The 22,124-nt window shown below is 41.5% G+C and overlaps 1 protein-coding gene across 1 annotated transcript in view; it reads left to right on the top strand.

Annotated features, from left to right (window-relative positions):
• The window catches only part of LOC122802575 (heat shock transcription factor 2 binding protein), a 1,640,599-nt gene that overhangs the window by 637,264 nt on the left and 981,211 nt on the right, over positions 1-22,124 (top strand). The window contains exon 5 of the mRNA XM_044072245.1: positions 21,020-21,161. Within this exon, the coding sequence (XP_043928180.1) occupies positions 21,020-21,161 (142 nt within the window). The remainder of the gene's footprint in view (positions 1-21,019; positions 21,162-22,124) is intronic.

Genomic DNA, 22,124 nt, shown 5'->3' with positions numbered 1-22,124 from the left:
CAGAAAGGATAGCCTCACTACAAAGCCACATATCTCTTATTCTGTCATCCAGAAAATCCCCAGCAAAACTGGTTCTGAAGGTTTTGGGTCTCATGGCAGCTTCTCTCATTGCGATACCATTGGGAAGACTGCACATGAGAGTTCTACAATGGCTACTGTTTGCACAATGGTCGTTCCAACAGCTACCTCTGACACATGAAATTCTGATCACAAACACATGCAAATCACACCTAGCCTGGTGGCTCCGGACTTGCAACCTTTCCAGCGGAAGACCATTTGTGCTACCCACGACAGCTACGGTGACCACGGACGCTTCCCTGATAGGGTGGGGGGGCATCTTTCAGGGACAGACAGTCCAAGGCGAATGGACAAATTTAGAGTACAATCTGCACATCAATGTTCTAGAGTTGAGGGCAGTGTTTCTGGCGTTGCAACACTTTGCTCCCCTTCTTCCTCTAGGGACTATTGCAGTTCAGACGGACAACATGTCCGTAGTCTGGTACATAAACAAACAAGGGGGAACCAAGTCTTATCAGCTATGCAGAGAGGCCATGAGAATCTGGCAATGGGCGGAGTCCACGGGTCGCTTTCTGATTGCAACGCACATCCCGGGGTCATCCAACGTCATAGCCGACAGGTTGAGCAGAGCAATCCTGTTGCCTCACGAGTGGTCCCTCAAACAGTCAGTTGCGACGAAGATTTTTCGCAAATGGGGCCAGCCTTCCTGCGATCTTTTTGCGTCTCCAATGAACGCCAAATGCAGAAGGTATTTTGCCCTATTACCCCCTCCAGGGGAAGTCCCCAGGGACGCGCTGGTTCACGATTGGCCCCCGGGTCTCCTGTACGCTTTTCCTCCTTTTCCCCTGATTGCAAAGTTTCTGCAGAAAGCCAACAACCTGCAAAGGATGATTATCCTCATTGCCCCATTCTGGCCTCGTCAAATCTGGTTTCCCTTTCTTCTGGCACACCACATTTGGGGACCCTGGATCCTGGACCCGGAGCCGGATCTACTGACCCACTCGTCAGGGGCTCCCCACCCCTCGCTACTGTCACTCTAACTAGCAGCTTGGCTGCTCCGCTTCCCTACTTAGCCAGGTCTGATCTTCTTTCACCTGCAGTTCAGAATATACTAGTGGCTTCTCATAAAGCTTCCACTACAAAGACCTACACTAGTAAATGGAAGTGCTTTGTTTTCTGGGCAAATACACAGCATTTGGACCCTGTTATAGCTCCCTTAAATAAGATCTTGGAGTTTTTAACCGAATTGTTCCACCAAGGAGCTTCTCCTGCCACTTTAAGAGTGCAATTGGCTGCCATTTCCAACTTTCATGTGGAAGAATGTGGGGCCCCTATTATGGCTCACAGACTTTGTAAGGCCTTTCTAAAAGGATCTTTCCATATTAGACCACCAGTTAGAACTCCTACATCACCTTGGAATCTGAACCTTTTATTATCTAAATTGATGTTACCTCCGTTTGAACCAGCCTCCTCTTGTCCATTGAAGTATTTGTCGTGGAAGACCCTCTTTTTGGTGGCCATTACATCGGCTAGGCGGGTGTCAGAGCTTCAGGCTCTTTCTATTAAACACCCTTATTTGATCTTTCACTCTGACAGAGTATCTCTTCGCACTAATCCGTCCTTTCTCCCCAAAGTTTGCTCTATTAATAACATTAATCAATCCATTGAACTCCCTACCTTTTTCAAAAATCACTCCAATAAGTTGGAGTATATGTTACACAAGCTGGATGTTCATAGACAACTTAGATTTTACGTGGATAGAACAAAGGATCACAGGAAAACAGATCAACTTTTTGTAGCCTTTGCAGACAGCAGGAAAGGTGTAGCAGTTACTAAACGAACCCTTTCCAAATGGCTAACTGATTGCATTATATTTGTTTATGCTACTTCGGAACAAACTTTACCTGTCAAACCCAAGGGGCACTCTACAAGATCAGTATCTACATCCCTGGCTCATGCAGCTCGCTTACCATTAGACACTATTTGTGCAGCTGCCACTTGGTCTAAACCACATACATTCATTTCTCATTACAAGGTAGACAGGGTTTCTAGGGACAGGGCAACCTTTGGTTCCACTGTGCTCAAGAACGTTCTCCCGTGAGTTCCTCAGGAACATGGAGCTAGGGACGCTACCCAGGTGTAAGAACAAACGGCGAGATCGAACACTCTCACATTTAGAAGTTATGTCCTTACCATAACGTTCCATGTGGAGTGTTCATCTCGCCTTTGTTCTTACATTCCCACCCTCCCACCCTCAGGAAGAACGTACAGTTTGGTGTCTGGTTTGGTTTATCCTGCTTCTGCATTACGCAGTTGTTGTGTATATATGTATATATATATATATATATATATATATATATATGTATAGGTGTTCTTGCAGTTATGTTGTTTTTGGCATGAATGTGTTTCTCTCTCTGACTTCTGGTTTGCTTGCAAACTAGATCTGAGGTAAAGGCAGAGGGGGATTGTGGGAGTTAGGTTGGTCTCGAGCTTCTTCTCGATGCAGAGCTTGCAAAGCGGCCGACACGGAGCCGAGGATCGGCTCCGAACCCAGGTGTAAGAACAAAGGCGAGATGAACACTCCACATGGAACGTTATGGTAAGGACATAACTTCTAATTTTGGTAACTGCACAGATATCTATATTCTCAAGTATGAGGAGGACTTAGAGGGACTATAGCTCTTTATTTAGGCCCCTAGCATTGAGCAGTAACACCTTGAGGTTCTGTTGAGTTGATTTTGCTATGTCAGAAGGTGTGTCATAATGGGGGCAGACAAAGCCTTATCCAGTATTCGAAAGCCTAGAGGGGAAAGGTGCAAATTATCCTTGGCAAAGCATTGTGGTCTGTTGACCATGTCTTCCCAAGCTGACAAATACTGGATCCCCTTAGAATGACACCTGAAGAACAGCCAGTTGTTGAAATCAGTCATTTTCTGCCGATATTGTGGCATTGTCCCTGGTGAAGGTAGTATGCTGCTCAGTGCCAGGCTCATACCAGCCTGAGATACATAGTCTTAAAGCTCCATAATGTTTGTCTTCATGTAGTCCAGGGAGGTACAGCTTAGGTCATTTACAGCTACATGAATTATAATCTTACTTATACCTGTGGCGTGCATGCATGACTTTGCGGATCTTGGCTCCAGATAAGCAACTAACAGATATCTTCTTGTTCTGCCTGGTTAGAGGAGTGTCAATATATCTTATAATGGAGTCCTGCATGAAGAGAGTCCTGGGAAGTGTGTTTGCTTGGCTTAGGGGCTTGGTGCTTGGGGGTCCACTGAGAGTGACAGTATTTGTAATGTTAGGTGTTTTTTTTCCTTTGGGCTTTCTGAAGCATAGCTTTGACAGCGGGTAGTCTAGGTGATCTTTGTTGTTTAGGAAGATTGCTTTTAAGTGCCTCAGCTTATGTTAATCGATGTGTGTGTGTTGCGTGCTATGTGAGGTGGGTATTTTGTGTGTGGTGTCGATAACCTGATATGGGCTTGTATGCGAGATTTTAGTCTACACTGTCATTGTGTAATTACACTTCTTGCATACAGTGTCTGATTCTTTAAGGATTAAGCTAAGTTGTCTCAAGATGCCCGTATCCACCAAGCTGGCTACAGAGAAGTTAGGAAATTGCATATCCATAATGTCCACTCCTTTGATTTACGAGCTACAAGGTGATTGTGCAGTAATAAATGATTAAAGCACAAATCTGGTATTGGCACGCAGTTCTGCCACAACTGCTTTGTCCCAGCAGGGTTTAAAATACAAACATAGCTTTTTACAAGTAATTCTACTTATGAAAATGGAAGTGCAGAATAATACAGAAACACAATTTTCCCACAACTGCTAATTAAAATAGAAAACTAAGGTCCCAGAAAAGACTAAAAAAGTGCAGTCAGATGGAACAGAGCAGAAAAGTGCAAATTAGTATCAGCAGACATGCTGCAAAATTGAAATAATTAAAATAATTTAATTATCTTTCCTATTTTGAGAAGCTGGTTACTCACAATGCCACACCTCACCAAGTCTTGGATAAAAAATCTCAGAATTATATCTTGGAAGGCTGTCTTTTTGTTGCCTTTACGTTTGCGTAGAGGATTTCTGAGCTACATGCCCACTCTGCAAAACCTCTTTACCTGGTTTTCTCTTGGGACTAATCTCTCGTTTATATAGAAGGTGGTTACTGAGTTCTGTCTTAGTGAGGGCATTCTTTTGCCTGTGTATTTTCCTCGTTATTGTAACACTGAGGAGTACCTTTTGTATTGTTTGGATATTCACAGGGAGATATTTGGGCAGGACAAAATTTGCCAGGAAATATTCCCTATTGTTTGTGTCCTATAAACCTCAAGCTCACTACCTGAAGATTTACAAAGCCACATTGGTTAGGGGGCTTTCTTCCTGTATTCACTTCTGCTGTGTCTGTTATAGGGCACATATGTTCATCATTCCCACTCCCTCAGTGGCATTTTGGGTTATGTATCTCCGCAAACCCACACTGACCATTTTCCAGGGTTCATTTTCCTCTCCTCTGATTCTGCGTGATAGGGGATTAGCTAAGCCCCTCCCATAAGGGGAAGGCTATTCCCTGTCACTGAAATTGAGTTATTTAGATTTTTACTGCCAGCTGTAGGACTAACACAGCTGAATTTCCTCAGCAGCCTGCATTGGTAGATTACAGCTTCCAGACTCAGATAAGATGCCTTAGGGAACTGGGAATTTCCCTTCCTTTTTATTGTTATATACATTTGTGTTCTTTTTGTTTTATTAATATATATATATATATATATATATATATATATATATATATCTGCACAATGGGTATAAAATGTGTACACATCCCTGTTAAAATGACAGTTTTTTGTGGTATAAAAAAATGAGACCACAATAGATCATTTCAAAACTTTTCCCACCTTTAATGTGACCTATAACCTGTACAATTCAAATGAAAAACAAACAAATCTGTTAGGGGAAAAATATAACAAATAAAAAACGTACAATAAGCTGATTGTGTAAGTGTACACACCCTTAAACTAATAATTTGTTGAAGCACCTTTTGATTTAATTACAGCATTCAGTCTTCTTGGGCAGGAGTCTATCAGCATGGCACATCTTGACTCGGCAATATTTGCCCACTCTTCCTTGCAAAAGTGCTCCAAATCTGTCAGATTGCAAGGGCATCTCTTGTGCACAGCCCACTTCAGATCACCCCACAGATTTTCTATTGGATTTAGGTCTGGGCTCTGGCTGGGCCAGTCCAAAACTTTAATTTTCTTTTGGTGAAGCTATTCTTTTGTTGATTTGGATGTATGCTTGGGGTATTTGTCGTGTTGAAAGGTGAAATTCCTCTTCATCTTCAGCTTTCTAGCAGCTACCTGAAGGTTTTGGGCCAAAAGTGACTGGTATTTGGAACTGTTCATAATTCCCTTCACCTTGACTAAAGCCCCAGTTCCAGCTGAAGAAAAGCAACCCCAAAGCTTGATACTGCCACCACCATGCTTCACCTTGGGGATGGTGTTCTTTTGGTGATGCAAAGTGTTGTTTTTGCACCAAACGTACCTTTTGGAATTGTGGCCAAAAACTTCAACCTTGGTCTCATCAGACCATAACACATTTTCCCACATGCTTTTGGGAAACTTGATGTATTGTTTTGCAAATTTTAGCCGGGCCTGGATGTTTTTCTGTGTAAGAAAAGGCATCTGTCTTGCAACCCTACCCCATAGCCAAGACATATGGAGAATATGGGAGATTGTTGTCACATGTAGTACACAGCCAGTACTTGCCAGAAATTCCTGCAGCTCCTTCAGTGTTACTGTAGGTTTCTTGGCAGGCTCCCTGACCAGTTTTCATCTTGTCTTTTCATCAATTTTGGAGGGATGTCCCGTTCTTTGCAATGTCACTGTTGTCCCATATTTTCTCCACTTTTTGATGACTGTCTTCATTGTGTTCCATGATATATCCAATGCTGTGGAATTTTTTTTGTACCCTTCTCCTGACTGATACCTTTCAACAATGAGATCCCTTTGATGCTTTGGAAGCTCTCTGTGAACCATGGCTTTTGCTGTAATAGGCAACTGAGTAAATGTCAGGAAAATCCTATAGAACAGCTGAACTTTATTTGAAGTTAATCAGAGTCTCTTTAATTGATGGCAGGTGTGTACCCAAAAAGACTGAATGCTGTAATTAAATCAAAAGATGCTTCAATAAAGTATTAGTTTAACGGTGTGCACACTTATGCAACCAGCTTATTGTACGTTTTTCTATTTTTTATATTTATTCTCCTAACAGATTTGTTTGTTTTTCAATTGAATTATACAGGTTATGTGTCACATTAAAGATGGGAAAAATTTTGAAATTATTTATTGTGATCTCATTTTTTATATCATTAAAAACCTGGCATTTTAACAGGGGTGTGTACACTTTTTATATCCACTGTAGACACACACACACACACACACACACACACACACACACACACACACACACACACAAACATGTGTATGGATATATATATGCATATATATGTATATGGGTCTGCTTCATATGAGCAAAAGCTCATATGATCGAAACCAATATCATTGAGACGACTTCCATGAAAAGCCACAACATCGAACCATTAAAACGTTGAATCCCACTTTGTTGATCACAAGCAACTTATGTTGTAGATAGTGTGATCTTGGAGTTGGTATATTTAATTTCCGGGTGGGGGGGTACACAGGGGGCTTGCCCCCCTGCAAAAACAAAGAAGGGAATATTATTGTAGTGTATTATTTGTTTTACATGTTTGTTGTAGGTGTTCATTATTGTGGGTGCGGTTAGTTGTCATTGGTTGGTATTGTTAGGTGTTTGTTCTGTAATGTGTTCTTGATGTTCCTTTAAGAGTGTGAAGAATTATGGTACGTTTTGACTTGTAGGCAGTTGTGGTTGTGATTTTGGGTAAGTAATGTTTTGATATAGGTGTACTGGAAGGGTTTAAATGTTTTATTTATGGAGAGATAGGTGGATGAATTGGTTGGAGACATCCGGGGAGGGGTTTTCGATACTCTGGGATTCGATAATTTAAATTTTCAATTATGTGGTGTTTTGTGGAAGTTGTCTCGATGATATGTGATTCGATTATATGGGTTTTCGCAGATATGAAGTAGACCCATATATGTATGTGTGTGTGTGTGTGTGTGTGTGTGTGTGTGTGTGTGAGTGTATATATATATATATATATATATATTATATATATATAATTATATATATATATGTATACATATATATATATATATATATATATATATATATATATATATATATACAGCTATTCAAGTGCTAAATAGCCTTAATAAGGCATAAGGATAAAAAAGAACCACCTTCGCTTTGCTCTCTTTGGTTAGTGAATCGATAAATAAATCCAAAAATTCCCAATGCAAACAACGTGGCTGAAATGAAACTTCAAAATACAGCCAAAGACTTAAACTCGTCAACCGGTTTCGCCTACTGGCATCATCAGTGCATCACAGAAATCACACAACCAAGAGATTTTTAGAATGAAGCCATTAAAGAGCTAAGGGTTAAGAGCTTCATTCTTAAAATCTCTTGGTTGTGCAATTTCCTGTGATGCACTGATGACGCCTGTAGGCGAAACCGGTTTGCGAGTTTAAGTCTTTGGCTGTATGTTGAAGTTTCATTTCAGCCATGTTGTTTATATTTATTTATTTACATTTGTTTACTGGGAAATTCCGACTGGACGCAGGCCCTTTTTCAGCGGATGCCCAGGGAGAAAAGCTCCGCATCATGTACATGATAGAGATACAAAGTTGCAGCAGTAGTAAACAACATTACAGGTTGTTGGCTTTAATACATTACCAAGATATTGGTTATCAACAGTATATACAGAAAATGTTGCAAGTTAAGACAGTTTCTTGTCATTTATAATATTAGTAACAACGTTGTCAGACAAGATGTTAAAGTATGTAAAGATAACTAGCCTTTTCTGACTGTGGTTAGTAGTGCCGGTAGTATGGTTGGGTTAAGAGTCTAGGTGGGGGAGTAAGGGTGGGGGTGTTAGTCTGGATTAGAACAAGGACAAAGCCAGTGCAAATTTAAGTGGAATTTGAGGGCAGTCTTAAGAAGGCTGCTGGAAAGTAGAGTAGTTATAGAGGGTAGAAGATTGTTCCAAAGTTTAGATCTGGTACATGAAAATATGGCTTCTCCTGCTGAGTTTTTGGGTTTGATAACAGTGAGTTGATTTTTGTTGCTTGATCTTAGGGACCTAGTGGGGTGATAGGGTTGGAGAAGGGTTTGAAGGGAAGGGATGTTAAGGGGGTGGTTAATAAGTTTATAGGCGAGGGTGAGTTGATTAAAGTGAAGGAGTTGTTTGAGTTCTAGCCAGTTTAGTTCTTTAAGGGAGATACAATGATGGCTGTGGTAGGAGGTTCCAATGGCAAATTTAGCAATTTTGTTGTAACAAGCATCCAACTTGTGTAGGGCTGTCTGTCTAAGGTTGGTAAGTATCGGGGATGCATAGAGTTGGGTGGAAATGAGTTGGGAATTGGCTATGGAGATTCTAGCTGCCTTGGTTAGAAATTGGTGGCTTCTATATAATGCACCATGTTTCTTGTGAACTTTTTTTATTGTGAGAGATATGTGGGTGTCAAATCTAAGTTTGTTGTCTATTTCCACACCAAGTAATTTTGTGTGCTCTGATGGAGAGATGATGGTATTGTCTTTGGCAAGAATGTTGAAGTGGGGGGTGTTTTGGGTGGCTTTGGAAGGTTGGAACAGGAGAAGTTTTGTCTTACTTGGGTTGAGTAGGAGCTGAGCATTGGATAGCCAGCTTTCTACAGAAGAGAATGATTCTTGTGTGATTTGTTGTAGTTCTGGTAGAGTGGTGGCAGAGCAGATGAGAGCAGAGTCATCTGTGTACTGTATAAGAGATGCTTGTGTGGTGGTAGTATGTAGTTTGTTAGTGAAAAGTGAGAATAGCAGAGGGCCAAGGATAGACCCTTGGGGAACTCCGAGAGTAACTGGGAGGCGAGGTGATGTGTTATTGTCCCAGATTACTGATTGCTGGTGTCTGTGTAGATAGCTGTGGAACCAGTTGCAGGCTGGTTGTGAGAAGGAGAAGATGGGGAGAGTAGAGAGTAGTAGCTCATGAGATACCATGTCAAAAGCCTTTGAGAGATCTGGAAATACGGCAGTAGAGAAGAGGCCATTGTTTTTGTGATGAAGTATAGTGTTGGTGAGGAAGAGCAGAGCAGAGGTAGTGCTGTGATATGGTCTGAAACCATGTTGTGTTTTTGAGAGGAGATTATTAGCTAAGAGGTAGTTGGAGACCTGGGTGTTGATACATTTTTCAAGTATCTTGGAGAGAGGGGAGAGGATAGCAATGGGGCAGTAATTGGAGAGGTCAGTGGAGGGGGTGCCTTTGTGGAGAGGAATGATGTGGGATATTTTCCATATCGAGGGAACATAGCCTTCTGTTATGGAATGGTTGATTACAATTGAAATTGGGTAGGCTAGTGTATCAGATGCAATTTTCAAGTATTCAGAGGGGAGATTGTCAGCTGCGAGTTTGGTGGGTTTAAGTTTTGACAATAGTCTTTTTATGTTGGAGGTAGGTACTGAGGTGAAGAAGAAAAGAGGAGTGGGGGGATTAGGGTTAGGAGTTGGGGGGGGGCTGTTGTAGGGAAGTGTTGTGTGTTTAGAGATGTTATAGTTTCAGTGAAGTGTTTGTTGTTTGCATTGGGAATATTTGGATTTATTTATCAAGTCACTAACCTGATGGAATAAAGATGAGAGCAAAGCAAAGGTGGTTCATTTTTTATCCTTATGCCTTATTAAGGCTATTTAGGAGTTGAAGTGCTAGAAATATTGTGACTGATTAATTTTATTCTGTGCAGTTTGTTGTTGGTATGCACACCAGGTTTGTGTTAGGGACTTATATATGTGTATGTGTGTGTGTATGCGCGCGCGCGCGTGTGTGTGGGTATGTGCGCGCGTGTGTTTGTGCGTGTGTGTGTGCGCGCGCGCGTGTGTGTGTGTGTGTGTGTGTGTGTGTGTGTGTATGTGTGTCTTAACCTTTTATTTTAATATTTTTACTATTTACTACTGCTGTTAATTCCTTTGGAAATTTTAACTTACTATTTATTGTGCTGTTTGCATTCTTAGTACTGCTTTTGTGCAATCATGGGGCTTTTCTAAAGTGTTTGGGGCTCTTCTAAAGTGTTTTATGACTTGTACTGGAAAACTAAAGTTCTGTGGTGTCAGTTGAACACTAGGGACTGCCTTGTACATGTAGGCCAGGAGGCCTGTTACTTCTGTTGTTATCTGCTTAATTTTGAAGTTCTGTCAATAGAATGGTGCATTTTTAATCTTTTTCTTCATTTTATGATATTTAGTACTGATTTAGCTAGCTGTTTTTATTTTTAAATCACAATTTTACAGCAAATTACTTTATTTGCATTTTCTGTAAAGATTTTTTCATTTCTGACAAGGGAATCATTTTATGCTGTTTTAAAATGCTTCTGTTTGCTTCTGGGGCATATAATTGATTTTTGTCACTGTTTGGACAGGTGAATTTTACTTGATATTGTGACTGTGTGCGCTGTTGTTTACTACACTGTGCAGATTGTAGGACAAAGCTAATTACAATTTAAATTGTTTCTACTATATTTGATGCCCTTTAGCCCTATTTGCTGTATGGGAAAATAGTTTATTTTTTATATTATTGCTGCCCTTAGTCAGCCTTTAATAGTGTCAGTGTATTATTCTGGCTGATGTTTTTTCCTCTGACTTGATGGATCCTGATGCTGCTGTCCCACATTTAAATCAACCCCCCCCCCCAAAAAAAAGACATGATTCCACATATGGTTTATGAATCTTTTGTTGCCATAAACCAGCCCACATTTACCTTTTTCCCCATCACCCTCTGGTGTGAGCCTGCAGCTCTCTATAGTGACGGGGTCAGACACATCATAGGAAGTTACTAGGCTATTGGCCTTGAGGTCCTTATAAGCCTAGCCAAGAATTTAGCCCATGGTCCGAGAAGTCAGCACCCGATGCCTCTGTCAAGCAAGGACACAGGTGGAATCCCAGGGTGAATTTTCTGTTCCTCATCGAGTTATCCAGGTTGCACTTAAAAAGGGTTAATGAGGTGCTCTGCTTGATGTATAGAGGGAGTCTATTCCACAGAAGGGGGAGTCTGTGGGACACTAATCCGTCCTGCCAACAAGTCCTGTTGATGTCACAGACCAAGTTGAGGTCGCGCGTGCGGGTTAGTCGAGTGAAACTTGACTTATGGATATGCAGCAGTCCCATCAAGTCGGGGTCTGAAGAGGTCACCTTTGAGGAGTCTGTATGAGACTGAGTAGAGGGACAGGGCGTTTAGCCTGTCTGTGTAGGGTAGAAGTTTGAGGTCCTGGATTCTCCTGGTGAGGAATCTCTGTGGTCTCTCCAGCTGCTGCATATGCTTTGTGAGGTACATACCGAAATGGGCATTGTACTCAATAATGGGTCTTATAAGGAAGAAGACAGGGATGTTATGACCACCTTGTACTTGGATGAGATACCCTTACTAATGAGGTGGCCTATGTAGAAAGTTTTCCGTACAAAGGAGGCAATATGGTGGTCAAAAGTCAGTTTGCTATCAACCTGGGTGCCCAATTCCGTCAAGACTGATTGCATGCTTAGGACCTTGTTATTAATGTGATAATTTGTAGGGATGTCACTCTCCCCAAAGGGGATGATGATGCATTTTTTGTCATTCAGTTTGAGGCCATGTTTCTGGCACCAGTCATTCGTTTTGGTGAGACCCTCTTGAAGGATGTCCACATCACTAGGGGAATTGATGACAGCACCCAGCTTGCAGTCATCTGCAAACTTGGTCAGCCATAACCCACTGGTTTTGGCCTGTACCTTAGAAAAGTATATCCCAAACAACAGAGGGCCCAAGACTAATCCTTGTGGTCCACTGCTTGAGGTGGCGTTCCCTATTTTGACTAGGTGGGTTCTATCAGTAAGCCAGTTTGCTACCCATCTGATAACATATGGATTGATGCCTGGTTGAGAGAGTTTATCTATTATACCCGAGTGAGGAATAGTATCAAAGGCTTGGCCAGGTCAAGGTAGGTGGTGTGCACAGTCTTCCCCTCATCTGTGGCTTTGGTGACTGTCTCAGAGAAGTCGACCAAATTTAACAGGCGTTACCCCCCCCCCCCCCCCTTGACGAAACCAAACTGTGTGGGATTGAGTGTGTGGAGTTTGCCAGTGTCCTTGTTAATGACATCCATGATAATCTGCTCCATGGCCTTTCAGGTCAGGCTAGTTAGGCTGATGGGTCTATAATTCCCTGGATCTTTGGATGCTCCGCCTTTGTTCAAAGGGATGACAGTGGCTGTCCTCCACTTGGTTAGGATGAAGCCGGTACTCAGGCTTTGGTTGAATAAGGGTGCCTAATGGTGCTGCAAGTTTCTGCCTGAGTTCATGTAGGATGCAGCCTGGGTTATTATCGGGTCCCATGAATGCTGTACTTTTTTGCCTTTGAGAGGGCAGTGATGAATTGCTTCCTAGAGATAAGGGGAAGGAGGCTGGTGCTGGGGAGGTCCTGATTTCCTGACGGGGGGACAGAGGGCTGAAGTTTTCATTGAACCTGTTTACCAGCCTATTGGCTATATCTATGGCGTTTGTGTATATGGTGTCCTTGACCACCAGTTCTGAGCAGATCTGAGTATTTCCATTGAGACTGTGGACATATGTGAAGAAGGCCTCATGACTGTCTTTAGTAGATGTGGGCAGTTTGGACTTGAAGTTTGGTTTGGAGGATTTCACTAGTGCTCTTATTTGCTTGTTCAGTCTAAGGAGAGATTGCTTCCAGTTAGGCACCTGCTCCTTCTTGGTCCTGGGCAGCAATTTTTTTTTCCTTTTGTTATAGAGTTTATTTATTGCAGATGTCCACCATATAGGTTTTCTCTTCCTTGAGAAGGATGATTTTGTCCTGTTGGGCATTCCTGATTCCATGCAACTATATAAATGCTCTTATAGTACTTTGGCATAGGTTTGGACATATGTGCCAGTTCCTGTGGAGGGGGCTGTGATGCTGTTTATACCTTCCTCAGGAGGTTGTAATCAGCTTTTGAGAAGTTTTTTTGTTTGACCCTGGCTGGGGGGGGGGGGGGGGGTCAGGAGAGATGGTGACTTCGGAAGTGACCATTTTGTGGTCGGATCTTACCAGGGAGGATGACACAGTTGGGATGCTGCAGTGGTTACCCATGTTGGTTATTACCAAGTCCAAGATATTTTTACCTCAAGTGGGGGTGTCGACCAGCTGGTCCAAGGCATTTGCATTGACAAAATTAAGGAATGTCTGGGCATTTGTGTTTTGGCATGAGTAGTTCTTCCATTCTGTGGTTGGATAGTTAACGTTCCCCAAGATCAGGGTAAAGGGTTGAATCTTGATAGATTCGAAGAGGTTCAGATAGGTGGAGTGGGCATCTTGAGTCAAAGTTGGGGGCCTGTAGCTAGCTGTGATTTGAATAGGGGTCTTGTCAGTGGTTAATTGCACTTGAAAGTGTCTCCTCTATGTCATACTGTTTGACCAGCCTGGAGGTCTGTATGTCTTTTATATATATTGCAACTCCACCTCATTTTGCTTTGCTGTCCATGGTTTGGGGTCTTAATGTATGATAGGATGTGCAACCTGTTATGGCTGGGGTGCTCTCTGCAGCTTTGAACCAGGTTTCTGTGACTGCACAAATGTCAGCATCTTCCAGTGTTAAGAATGCATGCAATGAGTGCAGTTTCATGTTTAGATGCCTAGAGTTTAGCAGCATGACTTTTAATTTGCGTTTTTTTGAAAGTTTCATGTTGGTAGTTTTGACCTCATGACATTGCCTAAAAAAGGCACTATGGGGAAAGCAGGAGCCTTTGCCATAAGCCTGAAGCTCAAAGGAGACAGATGCAGGCCATCTCTGGCAAAGCATCGTGGTTTGTCAATCTTGTCTTCCCAGGCTGTCAGGTACTGGATCACCTTGGAATGACACCAGAAACTAAGCCAATTGTTAAAGTCAATCATTTTCTGTTTGTATTGAGGCATTATTCTGGGTGACGGTAGAATGCTGCTTAAGGCTAGGAGCATACCTGCCTGGGACATATATTCAGCAAGCTCGATCATGTCTCTCTTCATATAGTCCTGGGAGGTATGTCTCAAGTCATTTACGCCAACATGGACTGTGACAGAGTCATAACAGTACCTGTTGTTGAGAGACTGGAGCGCACGAGTGGTATGGCAGATTCTGGCACCTGACAAACAATTAACAGTGACTTTCTCCTTATCCAGCCTGGTGAAGGGCACATCTGTGTGTCTCACAGTGGAGTCTCCTATAACTAATATGTTGGATTTATGTTTAGGCCTTAGTGGCTGTAAGGCAGTGGTATGTGGAGCATGTGTGGTGTGTGGTGTGGTGGGCAGTGGAGTTCATGTGTGTTTTTGTTTATTTATTTATTTGTTTGACATTTGTTAACCAGGATAGTGCATCTGAGTAAAAGCCCTTTTTCAGTGGAGGCCTGGGGAGAAAAGCTGTAGAGTACAAGTAAGCAAGAAAACTTTACAAAAATCGAATACAATGTACAATAAAACAGTTAAGCAAATGTAGATAAAGCTCCTCAGTACAATATAGTAAGAGGCATTATAACATTGAAGAAAAACATAGCAAAGAAATATACAATAAAACATTTGAATGGATTTACATAACACATTGGGTTATCTTCAGAGGGTAACTGTACAATACAGAGCAGTTGTTAAGTGTGTTATGGTAGTAGGTAAGTGATGAATAGAGAAGATAGTGGTAGAGAAAGGGGTGGATTTATGTGAGATGATTACAGAGGCAAATCCATGTGCTATTAAGGTACCTTTTGAGAGTTTTCTTGAATTTGTGGATGTAGGAAGTGTTTCTAAGGGTCATGGGGAGATTGCTCCATGCAAGAGCAAGGAAGTAGTGTAGCTGTAGAGATTCTGTACGATAGATTTTTTTTAGGTATGTGAATTTGTAAGAGACATTGGTCAGAGCTTCTGAGGGATCAAGGGGGCTTATAGAGGGAGACAAGTGAGGAAATGCTAGGGCAAAAGGAGGGCTTATTCAAAACAGTATGGATAATGAGAAGTTGGGTAAATAAGAGGTGGTTAGGAAATTCTAGCCAGCTGAGTGTCTGGAGAGTGAGACAGTGGCGTGATCTTGAGGGCAGATTACCTGCAAATTTAGCAAGTTTGTTGTAGGTGGTTTCAAGTTTGGAAGGTAGTGAGGACTGTAAGTTGGTTAAAATTTGAGAGCTGTAAAAGAGGTTGGGGAGAAGGTAAGCTTGGGGAGTTGGGTGTGAGAAACTTTTTGTTTCTATAGAGTAAACCATGCTTTTGGTGGGTTTTCTTGATGCAGTTAAGTACATGAAGGTCAAATTTTAGTTGATTGCCCACTATTACTCCAAGCAGTTTAGTGTGGGATTCAGCTATGATCATAGTGTTGTTGAGGGAAGAGATGGTGAATGAGAATTTAAGATGGTAAAGGGATTTTGGGAGGAAGGGTTTTGTCTTTTTAGGGTTTAGTATGAGTTAGTTGTTAGTAAGCCATGTTTCAGTTAGGCTGAAAGATGTTTATGTCAGGGTTAGCAGGTCAGTGGGGCTATCAGCAATAGAAATGATGGTGGAGTCATCTGTGTACTGTATGAGGGAAGACTGAGGACAGGATGAGTGAAGTTGGTTAGTAAAAATGTTAAAAAGGAGGGGGCCTAAAACAGAGCCATGAAAGACGCCCATTTTGATGGTGAGAAAAAGAGAAAGAGCAGAGAGCTATTTTACAGATTATTTGTGAGGTAGCTATTGAACCAAGGGATAGTTGCTGAGGAGAGGTTGAGTTGAGAGAGTTTGGAGAGGAGGGTGGGGTGAGAGACAGTGTCACAGGCTTTGGAGAAATCTAAAAAGATGCAGGACACAGGTTTATCATTGTCTCTAGCTAGGGAGATGGTGTTAGTAAAGGAAATAAGTCCAGTAGTGGTGCTGTTCTGAGGGCAGAAGTCATGTTGAGTAGGGGTAATTAGGTTTTCAAGAGTAAGGTAAGCTGAGATTTGTTTATAAACACAGTGCTCAAGAATTTTGGAGAGGAGAGAGTATGGCAGTAGGTCGATAATTAGAGAGCTCAATAGAATTTCCACCTTTCTGGATTGCCTTGGAGATCTCTTTTGTTTGGTTATGTTTTTGTTCAGGATCTCCACATATGTGGGTGTGTGCTGTGTACGTGTGGGTGGTGTTTGTTTTGATAACCTTCTCGGTGCCAGATATACTGGCTTGTGAAGGAGAGAACATTGACTCTAGCTTCTTAATATAATTGCATCTCTCAGAAATTGTGTTCCTAGGTGGCAGTAGTATTGGGTTGTCTGTGTACATGAGGCAATTGCTACACTGTCTCAGTATGCCCATATCAACCAGACTGACAGGAGAAAATGTAGGAAATTGTCCATCCATATTTGTCAGAATCCGAGGGAGAGAGGTCAGAGAGAGCTAAGAGGGTAAAGGGTGGAAGGTCTAAGAGTAGTACTACTAGGTGATCACACAAGTGCTACTAAGGGAAAATTTGTAGCTAGAATACCTTACAAAGGGTTAAAAACAGTGCAGCTGCACTATGTGACATACAAACAAGCCCAAACCAGCTCAAACGCGGGGTTTAAATACCACAAAAAGTAGAAGATTCCATGTTCCTCTATCCAGACCTACCCTTCTTTCTCCGGACCTCAGTTCAGTCAGTCCAGAAGGATTTGTCAGATTTTGCATGGGGAACAGATCCCAAGGAAGTTTAGCTGCAAGGCAGATGGAGTCCTTCATATGCTACAAAGCATATAAATATCAAAGAAATGTTAACAGTGATTTGGACCAAGTTTTTCACCACTTATGGTCTCTCCAGGCCCCCTTTTATTGGTCACAGATAACACTACAGTCATGTGATACCTGAACAAACAAGGGGGTACAAGGTCATATCCTCTTTGCCAGGTGGTAGTGATTGCTTGGGTGCTACCATTATACTTCAGGCCTCTTACAATCTGTCAGAGCAAAAACCTAGTGATAAACAGACTAAGCAAATTGCAGACAGACGCCAACGACTGGAAGCAAAAGACAGAGGTCTGCCTGTATTTGGTCCAGATGTGAGGAACACTTCACATAGTCCTGTTTGCCTCCTTTCAAAACAGACAGCTGAAAAAATTCTGTTCAAGACATCCTTGCAACCATACTTAGAGGTCAGAAGCATTCTTGTTCCCTATGACAGGAATGTTCCTTTCTACATTTCCACCCTTTCCACCAATACCGAAGATACTTCTCAAGATTCAGAAAGAACTACTAAATATCATTTTTGTGACCCCCTTTGGACCCAGGCTAAGTTGGTTCTCCCTTTTAATGGAACTGGCCAGGGGTAATTGTCACAAGCTTCCTCGCACTCAAGATCTGGTTACACGGTGTCACGTATGACTGGTGCACCCCAGCTTAGAACAATTGCTACTGACAGCCTGGATGATTATATCTTGATACCTTTTAAGCACTTGTTCCTTGAGGATGTGTAGCAGGTATTGAAGGAGGCAAGAAACTGCAACTAGAAAATCTTATATTTACAAGTGGAAGAAGTTTTCTTGGTGGTGCCTAACTGATATCAGAGGGCTGGGTATGGTGTCTTCCAGAGATTCAAAAAAAGATTCAAAAGAAACTTTATTATCATTTTGGAAACACAAGTGCTACCTAAATGAAATTTTCAGTGTCAGCTCTTTTACGGAAAAAAAGAAACAAACAAACACAAAAAGACTAGAAATGATAGGTATTAAAGAATAAACAACTATAGTACAAATGTAAACATTTAGGTAGCTGACGCACATGCTTGTACACTATTTATATACACTGGACAACACTGACTACTAGATGATTAACACATGAAAAGAAAAGTACACTATACACACAGGTGAGATTGGTTATATTGCACATAAGGAAGTGATTGGCATTGCACTTGAATGAGACTATATTAATTTTAGTATGCAGCAAATAAATAGAATAGAATTACTGTATGAAAAAAAGAAAAAGAATGAGACCGTAACAGTCTATTATAGTTTGATAGTTTAGAGTTTCCCCCTCTAGTTTTGAAATATTTGTGAGCTACCCAATGATGGTTTATCTCATGCACCTATCAGTGTGCATCTTGCACCCATTTCAGCTTGTCTGCCCATGGTTTCCTCTGTTTTGTCTCTTTTTGAGGTACAACAGTTTATGAAAGGAGTGTGGCATGTGGGACACCCTTGAAAGTAAATTTCTTCTCGGTGGGATCCCAACTTTGTTCTTGAAAACTCGACTATCTGCTTTTGAACCCATCTTTCAGGCCGATTTGAACTTCATCACTTAAAGAACTGTTTTGCTTATTGTCCTGGCATCTGCAAAATGAGTCTGTAAGCTGCAGGCTCTCATGGTGGGCCACACTTATCTGATTTTCCACAGGGGCAGGATTGTTTTACTCACTAATCCTTCTTTCATGCCAAAAGTTGTTTCTGAATTTATTCTGAATAAAGCCATCAGTTTCCCAGTTTTCTGTAAGGAACCTAAAAACAAGGGAAAAGATTCTCCATACCTTGGGTTTGTACAGCCAGCTTGGGTACTACCTAGGCAGGACTCAACTCATCAGGAAAGCTTAACAGCTGTATATTTCCTGTTCTGGGGTAATAAGAGTTAGCCTGTCTCTAAGCAAATGATTGCTCATTGGCTGTCCTCTTCTTTTGTCTTGAGCTTCTACTTGTTGGGGTTTGTCTGTGATAAATCTATTCCAGGCAAGGTAAGGCACATTCCACCAGAGCCTTATCCTTTTTGGTGGCATATTGGAAAGGAGGGGACTCTATAATCATTCTAGAGGCAGTAGCCTGGTCCTTTCTTCATTGCTTTACAAAGTACTACAAACTGGATTCTTCCTTAAATTGTAGAGCAGGCTTTGTGAGGACCATTCTCCAGAGAATCTTGGATCCTTATCCCATCCTTCCAGGTGGAGTAAGCTGTGGAAATCTATCCAGAATTCCACTAAGGCAGTTGAAATTATGAACATAGTACAGTTGTGTAAGCACTACTTACCTGTAGCAGTAGACGTCTGAATTCCTCACTGCCTCAGTGGCAGCACCCACCCACCATCCCTCTTATTTTGTATATAGTTTGATAGCATCCACATTTTGTTGTGTTGTTGCCTGGCTTTGGTTATTTGCGTTGGTGTTTTCCGGCTGTGAATTGGTTGGTTTCAGGCAATTCTTGTTTGTGGTCCTTCTTGGTTCTTCCTTCTTGGCAGTAAAAGCCTAAATAATTGATTTTGGTACTTACGTATTATCACAACCAGATTTTTGCGGTAGTACTGGTTGATTCCCGATATTGAAATCTGACTGTTGATGTTTTAATCAAGCCATGCAATCTGTTTTCTTTCACACTTAGGGTTGTTTTACTGCAGGGTTATCAATAAAAATTAAAAAGTAAGTTTGGCTATTTATGTATGCACTTCACCGGCAGCATGTGTTGTGAAACCCAGCTTGCCGACCCAAAGAAATGTTTTGAAGCACTCCTGACTGCAATCTGTGACAACTTTCCCCCCATAAAAAAAAAAAAAAAAAAAAGACAAAACCGGCAAATGAACAATCCACATATTTTCAGCTCTAATACCTTCCAAAAACACTAAAGTACAATCTGTGTTTGTCCGAGGATACCACCAACAACACAAAAATGACCTACTGCTGCCAATGTCTCCCATCAGAAACGACCCCAGAATTACCTCTCAACATTATCCGCCAACACTTTTGCAAGCCATTCCTTACTGCAACTTGATGTTTCAAAAGTTTCCTTTCAAGTCTGCCTACAAACATTTAGAAATAAAGACTTTACCTAAAGCATTTCCATGTGTGTGTACTTTTCTTGGCAGCATTCCTTCCTTACAGTAACAGTATTCCTTTTACACAGCAGCCATGAGAATTGAAGCATGCATGTGTAATGCACGCAAAACAGGAAGAAGAATTGCACACGGTGTTTCCTGCACTCCATTTCATTGCAGTATGCGAGTTTCGCAACCGTGAAAATCTAGTTGCGATAATACATAAGTACCTTGATTTTATTTCACAGGGGTTAGGCTTCCCCTGATGGAAGGGCTTATCTAATCTCCTATCCCATAGAGTCAGAGGAGGGGGGGTTCTAAGCTCTGGAAAGCTGCCAGTGTAGGTTTGTGCTGACACAGAATCCAAAATTCCACTGAAGCAGTAAATATTCAAACTTGTTCTGTTACAAGTAAGTAAGACTTATGCAAATGTAATTTACTTGTTTATCCAAGGGCTTGTTCCACTAGCACCTTAGCTGCCTTATCAGTCTTCTTTAGAAATGCATTGGTAGACGATATACATGCAGCCATTTCTTGGTTTCATAGTTTTTTGTAGTGCCCATGAATACCTTTTAGAAGCACTACAATGTATGTATGCCTTCTGGGTGTTGAGCTTCCTTTGGAACTGCAGTGTTTTGGGGTACTTCTGACTAGTGTAGCTTGAGGCACTCTCTTAAATTACTGAGGATGGATCCACATAGCAAATGTTATGTAAAGGAGTGGATCCTTCCACAGTATGGCACATCCCTCTTTCCCCATCTTGGTTGGGGTGATCTTGCTTCTTTGGCTCCTGTTCAGCTTCAGCATGGTTACCTCATATCTGGAAAGGGGAGTTGTCACAGTGAATTATGTAGAAAGGGGAGGAATGCAGCAGCCCAGGAAAGTTTGAAGTGCTGAGTGGTCCTGGTGAGGATGGGCCCAAACCTACAGAAGTGTCATTATGGTAAATATGTGACTTTTGTTTCTGTTGAGCTACATGCAGTCTGTATTTTCTGTTCCAGAACTATATAAATTACATAAACACTTACTGTGCTGTTAGGAGTTTGACTGATAAAGTTAATTTGGATAAAATTCACTTTGTAAAATCAGTTTGTGTTTCATTTTGACACTTTTAGAACAAAGCTGTGAAATTTTTCACTGTGACAGGGCAGACAATTGAAAGTTTTGTCAAATCTTTGGATGGAGATGTGAAACTACAGCAAGACTTAGACTCTGATGAAAGTCAGTTTGTATTAGCATTAGCCGGCATCATAACAAGTAAGTGCTAACATTTTACTGTAGTTTCAGTATCACGTTATGGGACATAAGATAATATCAATTCTCACTTTACTAAAATTACTGTATTCATTTGGATGATAACCTTCTTACTGTGACAGTACTAGAATTTGCTGTACCATAACACATGCATTTTAAAATAGTTGGACATTGCTTATCTCCTTATAGTATGAACTTAAATGTTCAGTAGATAAGTAGTTTTAAAAATGTAGTGTTTGCCTGTTTTGTGAGATTAACGTTAAAAGTTTTGTAAACTAGGCACATGGTGGTACTGATGAAAATACTCATTTCTGTTGATCATTTGAAGGCTTGTCAAAAGTGGCAATAGTGATCATCAGTAATGATCTAGTCCTCCTTCCTTCCCATGGCTGTGGTGCATTACTTTCAGGTGAGCAACTGCCAGTTGCCACATGGGTCTGTCTCCCATTGCACTTAATGGGGAAGCAGGCTTGGAGCCCATTGGAGTTGTTGCAGGAGAAGGGTGGGACCAGTTGGGGGTAGTGATCTAGCCCAACCACTGACATAAACATAGCAGATGCTATTGAAAATTGAAACATAAATGGAGAGAAAAAAATAAGGATAGCAGCAGAGAGGGAGGAAAAAGCAAACATTACTAGTATCTTTGTGACATGAGACCTATCAGAGCAGAATGTAGATATGTATTAACAAAGCAGGAAATATATACACACTCCTGCTTGCCTATATTTTAACCTTGCCCAGTGGTTGGATGTGTAGGCATATGTGCAGTGTTGTAGCTGTCATTACCTAGAGTGTGTGTGCTGGTGTGTATGATAAATTGTTAGTAAGGTAGTCTTGTGCACAAATATTTGTGACCTCTGAGGATGCCCAGTATGCACACTACAGGAAGGTGGTACCCACCAACACACATGATATCGGTACATACATTTGTATGTATGAAGAAAGTATTCCCAACAGTGGCATCTG

This window comes from Protopterus annectens, chromosome 5.part0 (assembly GCF_019279795.1).
Source record: "Protopterus annectens isolate FY-2018-M chromosome 5.part0, PAN1.0, whole genome shotgun sequence".
NCBI lineage: Eukaryota > Metazoa > Chordata > Ceratodontiformes > Protopteridae > Protopterus > Protopterus annectens.
This window is presented reverse-complemented; position numbering and strand designations above follow the sequence as displayed.